Source organism: Equus caballus, chromosome 8 (genome assembly GCF_041296265.1).
Source record: "Equus caballus isolate H_3958 breed thoroughbred chromosome 8, TB-T2T, whole genome shotgun sequence".
NCBI lineage: Eukaryota > Metazoa > Chordata > Mammalia > Perissodactyla > Equidae > Equus > Equus caballus.
In genome coordinates this window covers 74,208,788-74,221,294 of record NC_091691.1, presented here as the reverse complement: position 1 = coordinate 74,221,294, position 12,507 = coordinate 74,208,788, and the positions used below count along the sequence as shown (strand labels likewise).

The 12,507-nt window shown below is 35.4% G+C and overlaps 1 protein-coding gene across 41 annotated transcripts in view; it reads left to right on the top strand.

The window, feature by feature from the left end:
- Positions 1-12,507, top strand: part of PIAS2 (protein inhibitor of activated STAT 2) — a 105,527-nt gene that overhangs the window by 73,225 nt on the left and 19,795 nt on the right. For all 41 annotated transcript variants that reach the window (XR_011421029.1, XR_011421031.1, XR_011421032.1 and 38 more), the window contains 2 exons: positions 1,691-1,851; positions 11,103-11,236. Coding sequence is in view for 28 of the 41 variants with exons in the window: in XM_023647746.2 (XP_023503514.1) it covers positions 1,691-1,851; positions 11,103-11,236 (295 nt within the window). In the remaining 13 variants the exon portion in view is untranslated. The remainder of the gene's footprint in view (positions 1-1,690; positions 1,852-11,102; positions 11,237-12,507) is intronic.

Here is a 12,507-nt window from a genome sequence, read left to right as displayed (position 1 = left end):
TGTAAAGTGTTACTAGCATTAATGTAGAGTACTCAACATTGTGCTTTGCATGTAGGTAGAGCCATGTAAGTGTTAATTATTGCTATGATGATGAATTGGCTAAATTATTTTCTTTTTAAATTACAAAATAACCAAATATTCATTTTAGAAGAAAGAAATTACAGGTAAACCAAAAGGAAAAAAAGTACTATCCTAAATTCCTACCCCTCAGGCAGAGTTAACTGTTACAAGTTTTCTGTTAATTCTAAAGACTTTATAGTACATATGAAGAACTCCTTCCCACTTCCCTTCCTTTCTTTTTGCCTCTTTTCCAGTCTCTCCATTCATTCTGCTGTCTGGTCAAGAAATAGCACATGCTGCATGCTAAGTACTGTGCTGTAACACTTGGATTACAGTGGTGAAGAGCGACCTAGGCCTTGTCCTTGAGGAGTTTAGAGTCTAGTGGGAGAAACAGATTTTCTGTGGCAGAGCTGGTTATAAACCAAGATTTTTTTCTGTAAAGGACATATAAGAGAGGTTTGAAATGCTATCCAGGAAGCTGTGGTCTGATCTAATCTGGCTATTGCGTGTGTTTTGATGTTAGTATACCTCCGTCAACTGGAATAAGAATTGAAGCAGAGGACCTTAGTTACACAAAAGTATATTGAGTCATTGACACGTGGTTATAGAAAAGTGAAAAAATTTTATAAGTGAAAAATATATTTGCAATTAGTATAACGTGCATGCACGAGGCTCATTAATATAGAGCTCCCATAAATAGGTACTTAAGATTAATACCCAAATGGAAAATGAGAAAAGGTTATGAACAGACAGTTCTTGGAAACACAGATGACTCTTAGAAGTGAAAAAAAAGAGGCTCAGCTTTATTTATAATAAGAGAAATGTAGATCACAACTGTAATGGGGTGTTTATCAGATTGGCAGAGATGAAAGAATTCAGTAGCACTATATTGACAAGGTCGAGGGTAACCAAGCACATTAATGCATGTATATGCATAAATCAGTAGATATCCTCTGTGGAAGATAGATTGTCAATGTCACAAAAATCACAGATGCACTTTCGAAACCTTTGACCCAAAAATTTCACTTCTGGGAATTTGTCCTATAGATATTTATTGCAGCATTATTTGTAATAAAAGATTAGAAAGAATTTAAATGTCCATCGCTAGGAAGGGTACTGGTTACGTAAATAATCTTTCATATCAATCATGATACCTTCATATCATAATAGCTCTTTACGTTTTGGTACATGTGAAATAATCACCAAGTTATATTTTGTCACAAAAGGTGCAGAATTGTGTGTATATTGTGTGCTGCCATTAGTTGGAACGTGTTTTTTAAAATACACGTTTGATTATGCGTGAGAGGACGTGGAAGAGATGGACAGCAGTGGTTCCCTCTAAATAGGGGAACAAGTGAGGAGATATGTTTTCATTGTATATTTATCTTTTTCTGTCTGAATTTATGTGTTACCTATTTTCAAGAACTGAGATGGTCTCTTAAAAATCTTAGGGCAATCAATGAATACAAATAAAATACATAGTGGTCTTGATGGAAGTAAATTCTGGTTTGAATGTCTTTTTCATTTTAATCTTGTGTGACTTCTCCAGACTTTGATGACTGGCTGTTCACTTTGCGGCTTTGTTCTTCTTTCTGAAGTGGTTTCCCATGTTGTTGTCCCTGTCCTGTAGTTAGGGAAGATGAGGCTGACAATCCCGTGTCGTGCAGTGACTTGTACACATCTACAGTGTTTTGATGCTGCCCTTTATCTGCAAATGAATGAGAAGAAGCCCACCTGGATTTGTCCTGTGTGTGACAAAAAAGCTGCCTATGAAAGTCTAATTCTAGATGGGTAAGTATATCCCAACCTAGCTATATTAGCTGTGTCTCCATTCAGCACAACCTTAGAAAAAGTCTACTGTAGCTTAAAGTCTAGATATTTGTGTTTTCTGCTTTATGCTTAATTGTTCTCAATCTTGTTTTTAAACTGTGGTTAGTGGCCCTTTTGTCTTTATAATATGATTTTTGTTGGGGACAAGAGGGTGTGTAGCTTCCTTTTCTTTGTGCTCTCATAGATCATATTTCATAGCCCATAGGGAAGAGGGGAAAGTCCACTTAGAGATGTCATTTTGCTTACATAGAACTTTGTAAGGAGCAACTAGGGTTTGTATAAAAACACACAACAGGAGGTAGGGTAGGTAGAGTTGTGTTTCGAAGCCGGTAAGTTCAAAGTTGGAATTCACGCCCAGATTTTTCTGACTGTGGACCGCAAACTCTTAAGCATTATCTTATGTTGCATATTTCAGAATTTAGAAAATAATATGAACTAATTATCACTAAACGAGGTACCTTTTCTTTTGGATAACGCTTTAAAAAAATGCATATATCGTCTATGCACCACTGTAAGATTTAGAAAATACAATTAATGAAAAGATTAATATAAAATCATCAACATTACATCGTATAGTGATGTCTTTGTTATTGATGTAAAAAGATTGAACTCATACTTTACATAATGATTTGTATGTACATATGATTTTCGCTCACTATAGACTGAAAAATATCCTAGATCTTTAAAGATAGTTTTACAGCATTTTTTCCCCTAAGTTTTAAAAGTATTGCTGTGTAGAGAGGAATGAGGCCATGAAGAGTGAATGGGACTTTCAGTTTTCTCTATAAACTTAACTGGGTTTTTACTTTTTATTTATTTATTTTTAAAGATTTTATTTTTTCCTTTTTCTCCCCAAAGCCCCCCGGTACATAGTTGTGTATTCTTCGTTGTGGGTTCTTCTAGTTGTGGCATGTGGGACGCTGCCTCAGCGTGGTCTGATGAGCAGTGCCATGTCCGCGCCCAGGATTCGAACTAACGAAACACTGGGCCGCCTGCTGCGGAGTGCGCGAACTTAACCACTCGGCCACGGGGCCAGCCCCCGGTTTTTACTTTTTAAATCTTTTTAACATTTTAAAATAATTTCAAACTTCCATAGAAGTTGCAACAGTAGCACCAAGAGCCTCCTGTGTAACTCTGACTCAGATACATCAGTTGATGACATTCTGCCATGTTTGTTTTATCACACTCCCTCTTAATATATATGTGTATACACATTTTTGGCTTGTGCACGTATGTGTAGAGAGAAAGAGATGATAATTATGACTATTTTCAGAATTCTTTTGAACTCTTGGAGAGTAAGTAGCTTATGTCATACTCCTTTGTCCATTAATATTTTAGAATGTGTTTCCTAAATACTTGATATCCATTATATGGGTATACTACTAATTGTTTAAATGTTTTTTCTATTATTGCCTATATTGTCTGCTTCTACGTTTTCTATTTTAAGTTGCCTTGTGATATGAACATTTTTGAAGCTTTTTGTGTGTGTGTGTGTGTGTATGTCTATGGATTTTTTCTTAAAGTTCTTAGAAATTGAAATGCTGAATCGAAGAGAATATATAATTTTAAGGCTTTTACTATTTATTATAAAGATGCTTCCCAGAAGGAGTAAACTGTGTCACTTCACTGTCCTGCTAGTAGTGTATTAGAAGCCCACTTCTCTGTCTTCTTACCAACCATATATATCGTATTAAATCTTATTTTTAAAATACCTTTACCAATTTCCTAGTTGGAAAGGTTTCTTACTGTTCTGATTTCTGTTTTTTCCATTACAAGAGTTATCAAACAATCTTCATCCATATATTGGTTGTCACAATAACTTTTCACAAATTGCCTCCGAGTGTTCTTTTTTTCATTTTTCTTTGTGGTGGTTCGTCTTTTTCTTACTAATTCATAAGTGGTCGTATATATTGAGGATGTTAATTTCTCTGTCCACATGTGCCAAATATATTTTCCTAGTTTGCCTTCTAATTGTATTTATTGTGACTTTTTTCATTCAAAAACTTTAAATTTTTATTTCAAAAACTCTGTCTTCTCATTTTGGATTTCTGTCTTTAATGTGTTTGGAAAGTCCCAGAGATTTTATGTGAACATTCACTTGCTTTTGTCAGGTATTTTTATGGTTTTTTTTCTTTCCTTTTAGTTGTGCAGTTCTTCATTCCATCATGCATTCCTTCATGAATTTATTCAACATAATACTTACTAAATACATGCTGTGTGTCAGATACTGGGTCTAAAGTGGTGAACAGAGCACTTCTAGTGTGAGAGACAGTAAGAATTACATATTAAGTGTTAAGTGCTTATAAAGGTAAAGAATGGAGCTATGTGAGGAAAATTGAGGAGGAGGAAGAAACTTTAGGGTGGGAGTAGGTGATCCCATTAAAGTAGGGTCACCCTACCCTACCATGCTGATTGTTAGTCAGTAGTCTCACCAATGTCTAGACTAATCTGTCCTGTGGACTTAAGATACTGCCTCCGTCATTTAATGCATTCTTATATATACTAGTGTTAATTTCTGAACTGCTGTTTGCTCTGTTGATCAAAGCATTAGTCGGCCAGTACAAAACTATTTTAATTATTGGATTTCTGTTATGTGTTAATATCGCTTAAGCCGTATGTTTCAGCATTTCTTGATTATTTTCACAATTTGTTTTGCCATTATTAACGTTTATTCTGGCAGAATAAAAGAGTTCTCAAATTACACAAAGCAATCCTGTTTGGTTTTTGATTGGAATTATGTTAACGTTTTCAGTACAATTAGGGAAAATAAACATATTTAAAGTATTACATCTTCTGATGAAGGAGGCTTTTTTTCCCCTTTTTACTCATTTTTATCAGCTTTAATGAGGTTTAGGAACTGCCTATATGAAAAGTGTACAATTTGATACATTTTGACCTATATATACCCCTGTGAAATGATCAAGACAATCAAGATAATGAACATATTTATCACTCTCCGAGTTTTTCCATGTTTCTTTCTAATCTCTCCCTCCCACTATGTCTTTAGGCAAATACTGTTTATATACTTTCTGTTTCTGTAGATTAGTTTGGATTTTCTACAATTTTATATGAATGGAATCATGAAGTATGTCTAGCTTATTTTATTCAGCATACTTATTTTGAGATTCATCCACATTGCTACATATACCAATAGTTCATTTTTATTGCCAAATAGCATTCCATTGTATAGATATACCGCAGTGTATCAGTTCACTTGTTGATGGATTGTTTCTGGTTTGGGGCTTCTGCAAATAAAGCTACTGTGAACATTCATGTCCACGTCTTTGTGTGGACTGATGTTTTCATTGGGTCAGTACCTAGAAGTGGAATCCTTGATCACATGGCAATGTGTATGCTTAATTTTTAAAGAAGTTAACCAAACTGTTTTCTAAAGTGGTTGTACTATTTTATATTCCCACTAGCAGTATATGAGAGTTCCAGTTGCTCCACATTCTCAGCAACATTTGGTATAGTCTTTGTAATTTTAGACATTTTGCTGGTATATAGCAGTACCCCACTGTGGATTTAATTTGCATTTTCTTTATGACTAATTATATTGAGCATCTGTCTGTGTGTTTACTCACCATCTGTGTATCTTCTTTGGTAAAGTAACTGTTTAAGCTTTTGCTCATTTTTAAATTGGATTGTTTGTTTTCATATTATTGAGTTTTGATAATTCTTTATATATTCTGGATACAAGTCTGTTATCAGATGTGTGATTTGCAAATATTTTCTGCCATTCTTCTTTTCAGTCTCTTGATAGTGTCTTTCAAAGAGCAGAAGTTCTTAATTTAGATGAAGGCCTAATTTATCAAGGGTTTCTTTGAAGGATTATGCTTTCGATATTAAGACATTTTTCCCTTACCCAAGGTCACAAAGATTTTCTCTATGCTTCTCTTAGGAGTTTTATGATTTAATTTTATATTTAGGTCTATTATCCATATCAAGTTAATTTTTGTATATGGAACAAAATAAGAGCCAAGGTGGATTTTTTTTGGCATATGGCTATGCAGTTGTTCCACCCCACTTGTTGAAAAGATTATTATTCGTCATTGAATTGCCTTTGCACCTTTTTCAAAAATCACTTGGCCATGTATGTGTGGATTTATCTCTGAACTCTGTTTTGTTCCATGGACTTGTCTATATTTACGTCAGTACTGCACTGTCTGCAAATCAGTGTAATGTGCCTCTGCAAACTTTGCTCTTTTTCACAGTTATTTTGGCTGTTATAGATCTTTTGCTTCTCGTTGCAAATTTTAGAGTCAGCGTGTCAAGTAGAAAAACATCTGCTGGGATTTTTATTTGTATCGTGTTGAATCTATACATCAGTTAAGAGTGACTTAAAAATATTGAGTCTTCTGATCCATTAACATGATTTATCTCTAGTTATGTCTTAGTAATGTTTTGTGATTTTCCGTATATAGGTCTCATATGCCTTATGTCACATTTATCCCTAAGCATTTCATACTTTTGATGTGGTATTTAAAAAAAAATTCTGGTTGTTGCTAGTATATAGAAATATAGTTTTTTGTTTCTTTGTTTTTTTGAGGAAAATTAGCCCTGAGCTAACATCTGCTGCCAATCCTCCTCTTTTTGCTAAGGAAGACTGGCCCTGAGCTAACAGCCATGCCCATCTTCCTCTACTTTATATGTGGGATGCTTACCACAGCATGGCTTTTGCCAAGTGGTGCCATGTCCACACCCCGGATCCAAAGTGGCGAACCCTGGGCCGCCGAGAAGCAGAATGTGCACACTTAACCACTGTGCCACCAGGCTGGCCCCGAAATATAGTTTTTTATATATTGCTCTCATATCTTGAACCCTTACTAAGGTCAATTTGTAGTTCTAGTAGCTTTATAGTAGATTACATTGGATATTCTAATGGACACTAATGTTGTTTGTAAATAAAGACAGTTTTACTACTTCCTTTGTAAACTGGATGCCTTTTATTTTTGTGTCCTGCCATTTTGCACTGTCTAGTCTGGTACCATGGGGTTTTACATTGATTGACTTTCCAATATTAAACTAACCTTGCATTCTGGGGATAAATCCCACTTGTTCATGATTTGTTAACTTTTAGATTTATTGTTTGGTTTCTAAATACTTGAGAGATATTATCTATTGTTTTCTTGTAATGTCTTTGTCTGGTTTTCGTATCGGAGTAATGCTGGCCTTATACAGTGAGTTGGGAAGAGTGATAAAGCTCCTCAAATATTTGGTAGAATTCTCTAGTGAAGACATTTGAGCCTGGAGTTGTCTTTGTGGTAAAGTTTTTAGCTACAAATTCAATTTCTTTAATAGACATAGAATTCCTCAGATTAACTGTTTCTTTTTTGGGAGGTTTTTGATTACTGTTTCAGTCTCTTTACTTGTGATTGGGCTACTCAGATTCTCTATTTCTTCTTGATTCAGTTTTGGCAGGTTGTAGAGTCTAAGAATTTATCCACTTCTGCTAGATTGTCCGATTTTTGGCATATAGTTTTTCATAGTATTCTCTTGTAATCCATTGTATTTCTGTGGTATCCCTTATAATTTCTTCTCTTTCATTTCCAATTTTATTTATTTGAGCCTTCTCTGTTTTTTTCATAGTCTAGCTAAGTGTTGTCAGTTTTGTTAATCTTCTCAAGGAACAAGCTGTTAGTTTCATTGATCCTTCCTACTGTTGTTTTGGTTTCAATTTCATTTAATTCTGCTCTAATTTTCATTATTTCTCTCCTTCTGCTGACTTTGGGCTTTGTTCTTTTTCTAGTTCTGTTAGGTATAGTTTGATTGCTTATTTGAGGTTTTTCTTGTTTGTTAATGTGAGCCTGTATTGCCATCAATTTTCATCTTACGACCACTTTTCCTGCATCCCATATGAGTTGATATGGTGTATTTTCATTTTCGTCTCCAGATAATTTTTGATTTCTCCTTTAATTTCAGTGATCCGTTGGTTGTTGAGTAGCATGTTGTTTAGTCTCTACATATTAGTCACTTTCTCAGCTTTTTTCTTGTAGTTGATTCTAGTTTCATAGCATTATGGTCAGAAAAGAGGCGTGGTATGATTTCAGTCTTCCTAAAGTTAGGAGGCTTGCCTTGTTTCCCAACCTATGGTCTGTCCTTGAGAATTTTCCATGTGCACTTGAAAAGAATGTGTATTCTGCTGTTTTTGGATGGGGTGTTCCATATAAACCTCTTCTAGTCTAGTGTTTCATTTAATTCCACTATTTGCTTGTTGACTTTCTGTCTGGATGATCTATCCATTGATGTAAGTGGGGTGTTAAGGTCCCCTACTATTACTATGTTGCTGTTAATATGTCCTTTTAATAGTTGCTTTATGTACTTTGGTGCTCCTGTGTTAGGTGCATATAAATTTCTAAGTCTTATGTCTCCTTAGTGGAGTGTCCCTTTTATCATTATATACTGTCCCTCTTTGTCTCTCCTTGCTTGTTTTATCTTGAAGTTTGCTTTGTCTGAAATAAGTATGGCAACACCTGCTTTCTTTTGTTTGCCATTAGCTTAGAGTATCATTTTCAGTCCCTTAACTCTGAGCCTGTGTTTGTGTTTAGAGCTGAGAAATGTTTCCTGGAGGCAGGATATTGTTGCATCTTGTTTTTCAGTCCCTCCAGCCACTCTATGTCTTTTGATAGGAGAATTCAGTCTATTTACATTTAGAGTGATTATTGATATGTGACAGCTTAACGCTGCCATTTTATCACTCGTTTTGTAGTTATTCTGTATTTCCCTTGTTTCTCGTTCCATGTACTTTGGACTGTCAATTCAGTTCCATAGTTCTCCATGATGGTTTTCTCTTTATTTATCGTTTGTGTCTCTCTTCTGATTATTGCTTTAGTGGTTACCATGAGGTTTGTATAAAAAAATCTCGTAGATGAGATAGTCCGTTTTCTGATAGCTCTTATTTCCTTAGTCTAAGCAGGTTCCATCCCTTTCCTCATCCCTGTCTACGTTATTGTTGTCACAACTTACTGTGTTTTGTGTTGTGAGTTTGTGGTTAAAATGATTATGATTATATTTGATGTTTTCTTTCCCTCTATCTTTAGTGTTATAATTGTTAACTAATGTTCTGTTAGAGAGCTGCAATTTTCTGATTTTGTCTGCCTGTTTATCTCCTTGCTCAAGGCATTGTATACTTTTTCTTTTTTCTTTTTCCAGGTATGAGGGCCTTCTTTATCATTTCCTGTGTGAGGGTTTTGTGGCAATGAGCTCCCTCAGCTTTAATCTGGGAAAGGTTTTATTTCTCCATCATATGTGAAGGATATTTTTTCTGGATAGAGTATTGTTGGCTGAAAGTTTTGTCTTTCAGAATTTTGAGTATATCATTCTACCCTGTCCTTGCCTGTAAGTTTCTGCTGAGAAATCTGCTGAAAGCCTGACACAGTTTTCTTTGTAGATATTTTCTTCTGCCTTGCTGCCCTTAATACTTGTTCTTTGTTGTTGACTTTTGCCAGTTTTACAAATGTATGCCTTGAAGATGTTTTTTTTACATTGATATAATTAGGAATTCTATTAGCTTCTTTTCTTGTAATTCCAGCTCCTTCTCCAGGCTTGGGAAGTTTTCAACTATTGTTTCTTTGACCAAGCTCTGTGCACCTCTTTCTTCTCCGTCTGGAATACCTATAATCCTTATGTTGCATTTCCTAATTGAGTTGGATATTTCTTGGAGAATTTCTTCATTTCTTTTTAGTCTTAGTTTTCGCTCCTCCTCCATCTGAAGCATTTCTATATTTCTGTCCTCTCATTTGCTAATTCTCTCCTCCATAATATAAGCTCTGTTATTCAAAGACTCTAGATTTTTCTTTATCTCATTCATTGTGTTTTTCATCTCCACCATTTCTGATTTTTTTTTTAATGGTTTCCATCTCTTGTGAATAATTCCCTCTGTTCATTAATTTTCTTCCCGATTTCATTGAACTGTCTTCCTGAGTTGTGTAACTCATTGAGTTTTTCTTTGATAGCTATTTTGAATTCTCTGTCGTTTAGATCGTAGATAGATTTCTCTGCCTTCAGGGTTGATTTCTAGGTGCTTGTCATTTTCCTTCTGGTCTGGAGTGTTAATATACATCTTGATACTGTTTGATCGGGTGGATTTGTGTCTTCACATAGTAGTAGTATCTGATTGCGGATTCCACCTTCCAGCACTCCTTCCACTGCCTCCCGGGGGGTCCACCACCTCCACCTTCAGACACATGGCAGTGTGTATCTCTCAGACATCTGTTGTGTTGTGTGAATGTCCTCTGTTGGTTTATGGGTATCCTTTTTGTTGTATCTTAGGGGGGAGAGTCTAAGGGAAGAGCTCACTCCACCATGATGCTGATGTCACTCCTCTCTATTACTGTTTGAGTGAACTTAAGTCTGACTAGAAGGTTGTCAATTTTACTGATCTTGGAGTATCAGCTTTCTGGTTTCATTGATTTTTTTCTATTTCATTGATATCTATTCTTTCTTATTTTCCTTTTCTTGTCTGCTTTCACTTTAATTTGATTTTCTTTTTCCAGTTTCATTTAGCTAGAAGCTGAGGTTATTGATTTGTGTCTTTCTAATATAGGAAGAGTACTGCTGTAAATTTTCATCTAAATACTACATTAGCTACATTCCACAAATTTTATTATATTTTCATTTTCATTCAGTTCAGAATACTTTTCTAATTTCTGCTCTTTTTTCTTTGTTTCATAGATTATTTGGTTTAGTTTCCAAATATTTGTGGATTTTTCAGATATTTTTCTGATGATGATTTCAAATTTAATTTCTTTTTGGTCATAGAACATAATTTATATGCTCTGAGTTATTGTAAATTTATTAAGACTTCTTTTCTGTCCCTATTCTTCCCTCCCTTCCCCACCCCTATGATTCTTTCTCATTGATAACTTATAAATCATTTTTCTACAATAACCTTTATGTTTGCTTATGTTTGTTTTATGTGGTGTGTTAGAGGTGGTTCTTCATTGCCTATCTCAGCTAGGAGGCTCTGTTTCTATTTCTGTTTAGCCACTGACTTTTTAGATGATACTCACTAAGTAACTTTTTTGTTGCCTGTTAAAACCTAGGCTGAAGAGAATATAATAGTTATTGTAAGGTGTGAAGTATTGAAATGCCAAAACAAACAGAAAAGTCAGGTAGCATTACTTTTGTCTCCAAGGTAATGTGTATTACTGTTATTTCACCTATTAACAAAGCCATTGACTACATTTATGCACTTCTTAATTGCTTTATAGGCTTTTTATGGAAATTCTCAATGACTGTTCTGATGTGGATGAGATCAAATTCCAAGAAGATGGTTCTTGGTGTCCAATGAGACCGAAGAAAGAAGCTATGAAAGTATCCAGCCAACCGTGTACAAAAATAGAAAGTATGTGCAGAGTGGCAGCAGAGAGCATAGCAGTGAACTAATGCAGCATTGTCTTTCTCAGTAACCTTGGCCACTAGGACTATATTTGATTCTCAGTTTTCTGACTTTATCTTTTGATCATCTGTTACATGTGTAATTTCCCCCAACTGATTCTTTCCATAAGAGATGTGCTAAAGTTTATACCCTCCTATAATTAGCCTTTTCACAGTATGTTTTACATATGTAAAGTAAATGAAACAATCACCTAGGATCATTTTAATATATAGTGTTTGTTACAAAATGAAAAGTTATAAATGACATTTCTATAGGCGGTTTTTCAGAATTGTTTTTGGAGTTCCTGTACTTAGGATCCCCAAGTGGAGGTGTGGCTAGAGAACCTGCATCGTCCATTAATGGGGGGGCGGGGGGTGTCACATGTTAGTTGCTAAAAAAAAGTGGTACACAAACTGTTGCCATTCTTTGTGGGAAGGAATTTGACCATTGCCTTGGTGACCTGAGATGTACGACTCAGCCTTCAACTCTTTGCACCTGTCCAAACTGAGTGGCGAAACTCCACGGCAGTTTGAGTAATTTAAACCCTTAAGTGTGAACTTAAGGTTTCTTTTTATTTGACATAGTCCACTCACTGCATTTGCGTTCTGTGGTGACTATATTTGATATTCTAATAATGTAATGAATAATAAATGTTCAGAGTAAGAAGAGAGGAAAAAGTAAAGGATTTATGTCAATATTAATTATTCTTCTGTGACTGTTACTGAACCTCCTGGTGGAATGATTTAAGATTTCCCTCATCTTTGAGAAAAACAGTGACTTAATTGATTAGTTGCTGCTGCTTTTCCATTATCAACTAGCATTCATTTTTTGCTAAATAGATTGCAGGGCATAATATAGTTTCTCTGAAATGGTGAGTTAACATATGATGAAGTTCTGGCTTATGATGAAGAGCCTATACACTCTTTGATATAAACACGATTCCTTTGCTAGAATGGAATTATCTGATTTTGACTTAATGCTGCCACACGTCCTTGAGAATACACAGCCAGTGAAGCCACATACTCTTGTCCGTGGCCAGAGACCAGCCCCCTAACTCCAGAAGTCTGTCTGTAAAATGACTGCTTACCTGGGGAGACAGCGTGAGCAGCAGGATCTGCGCAAGTCGATTGGCAGTACTGGGGAGATGACTAAGAGCATGCTGTCTGAAGGAGGCCTTTGAACCTCTGTCAAGGCGTAGAGCTCATCTTGCCTCCCCAGGTAAGCAGTCATTTTACAGA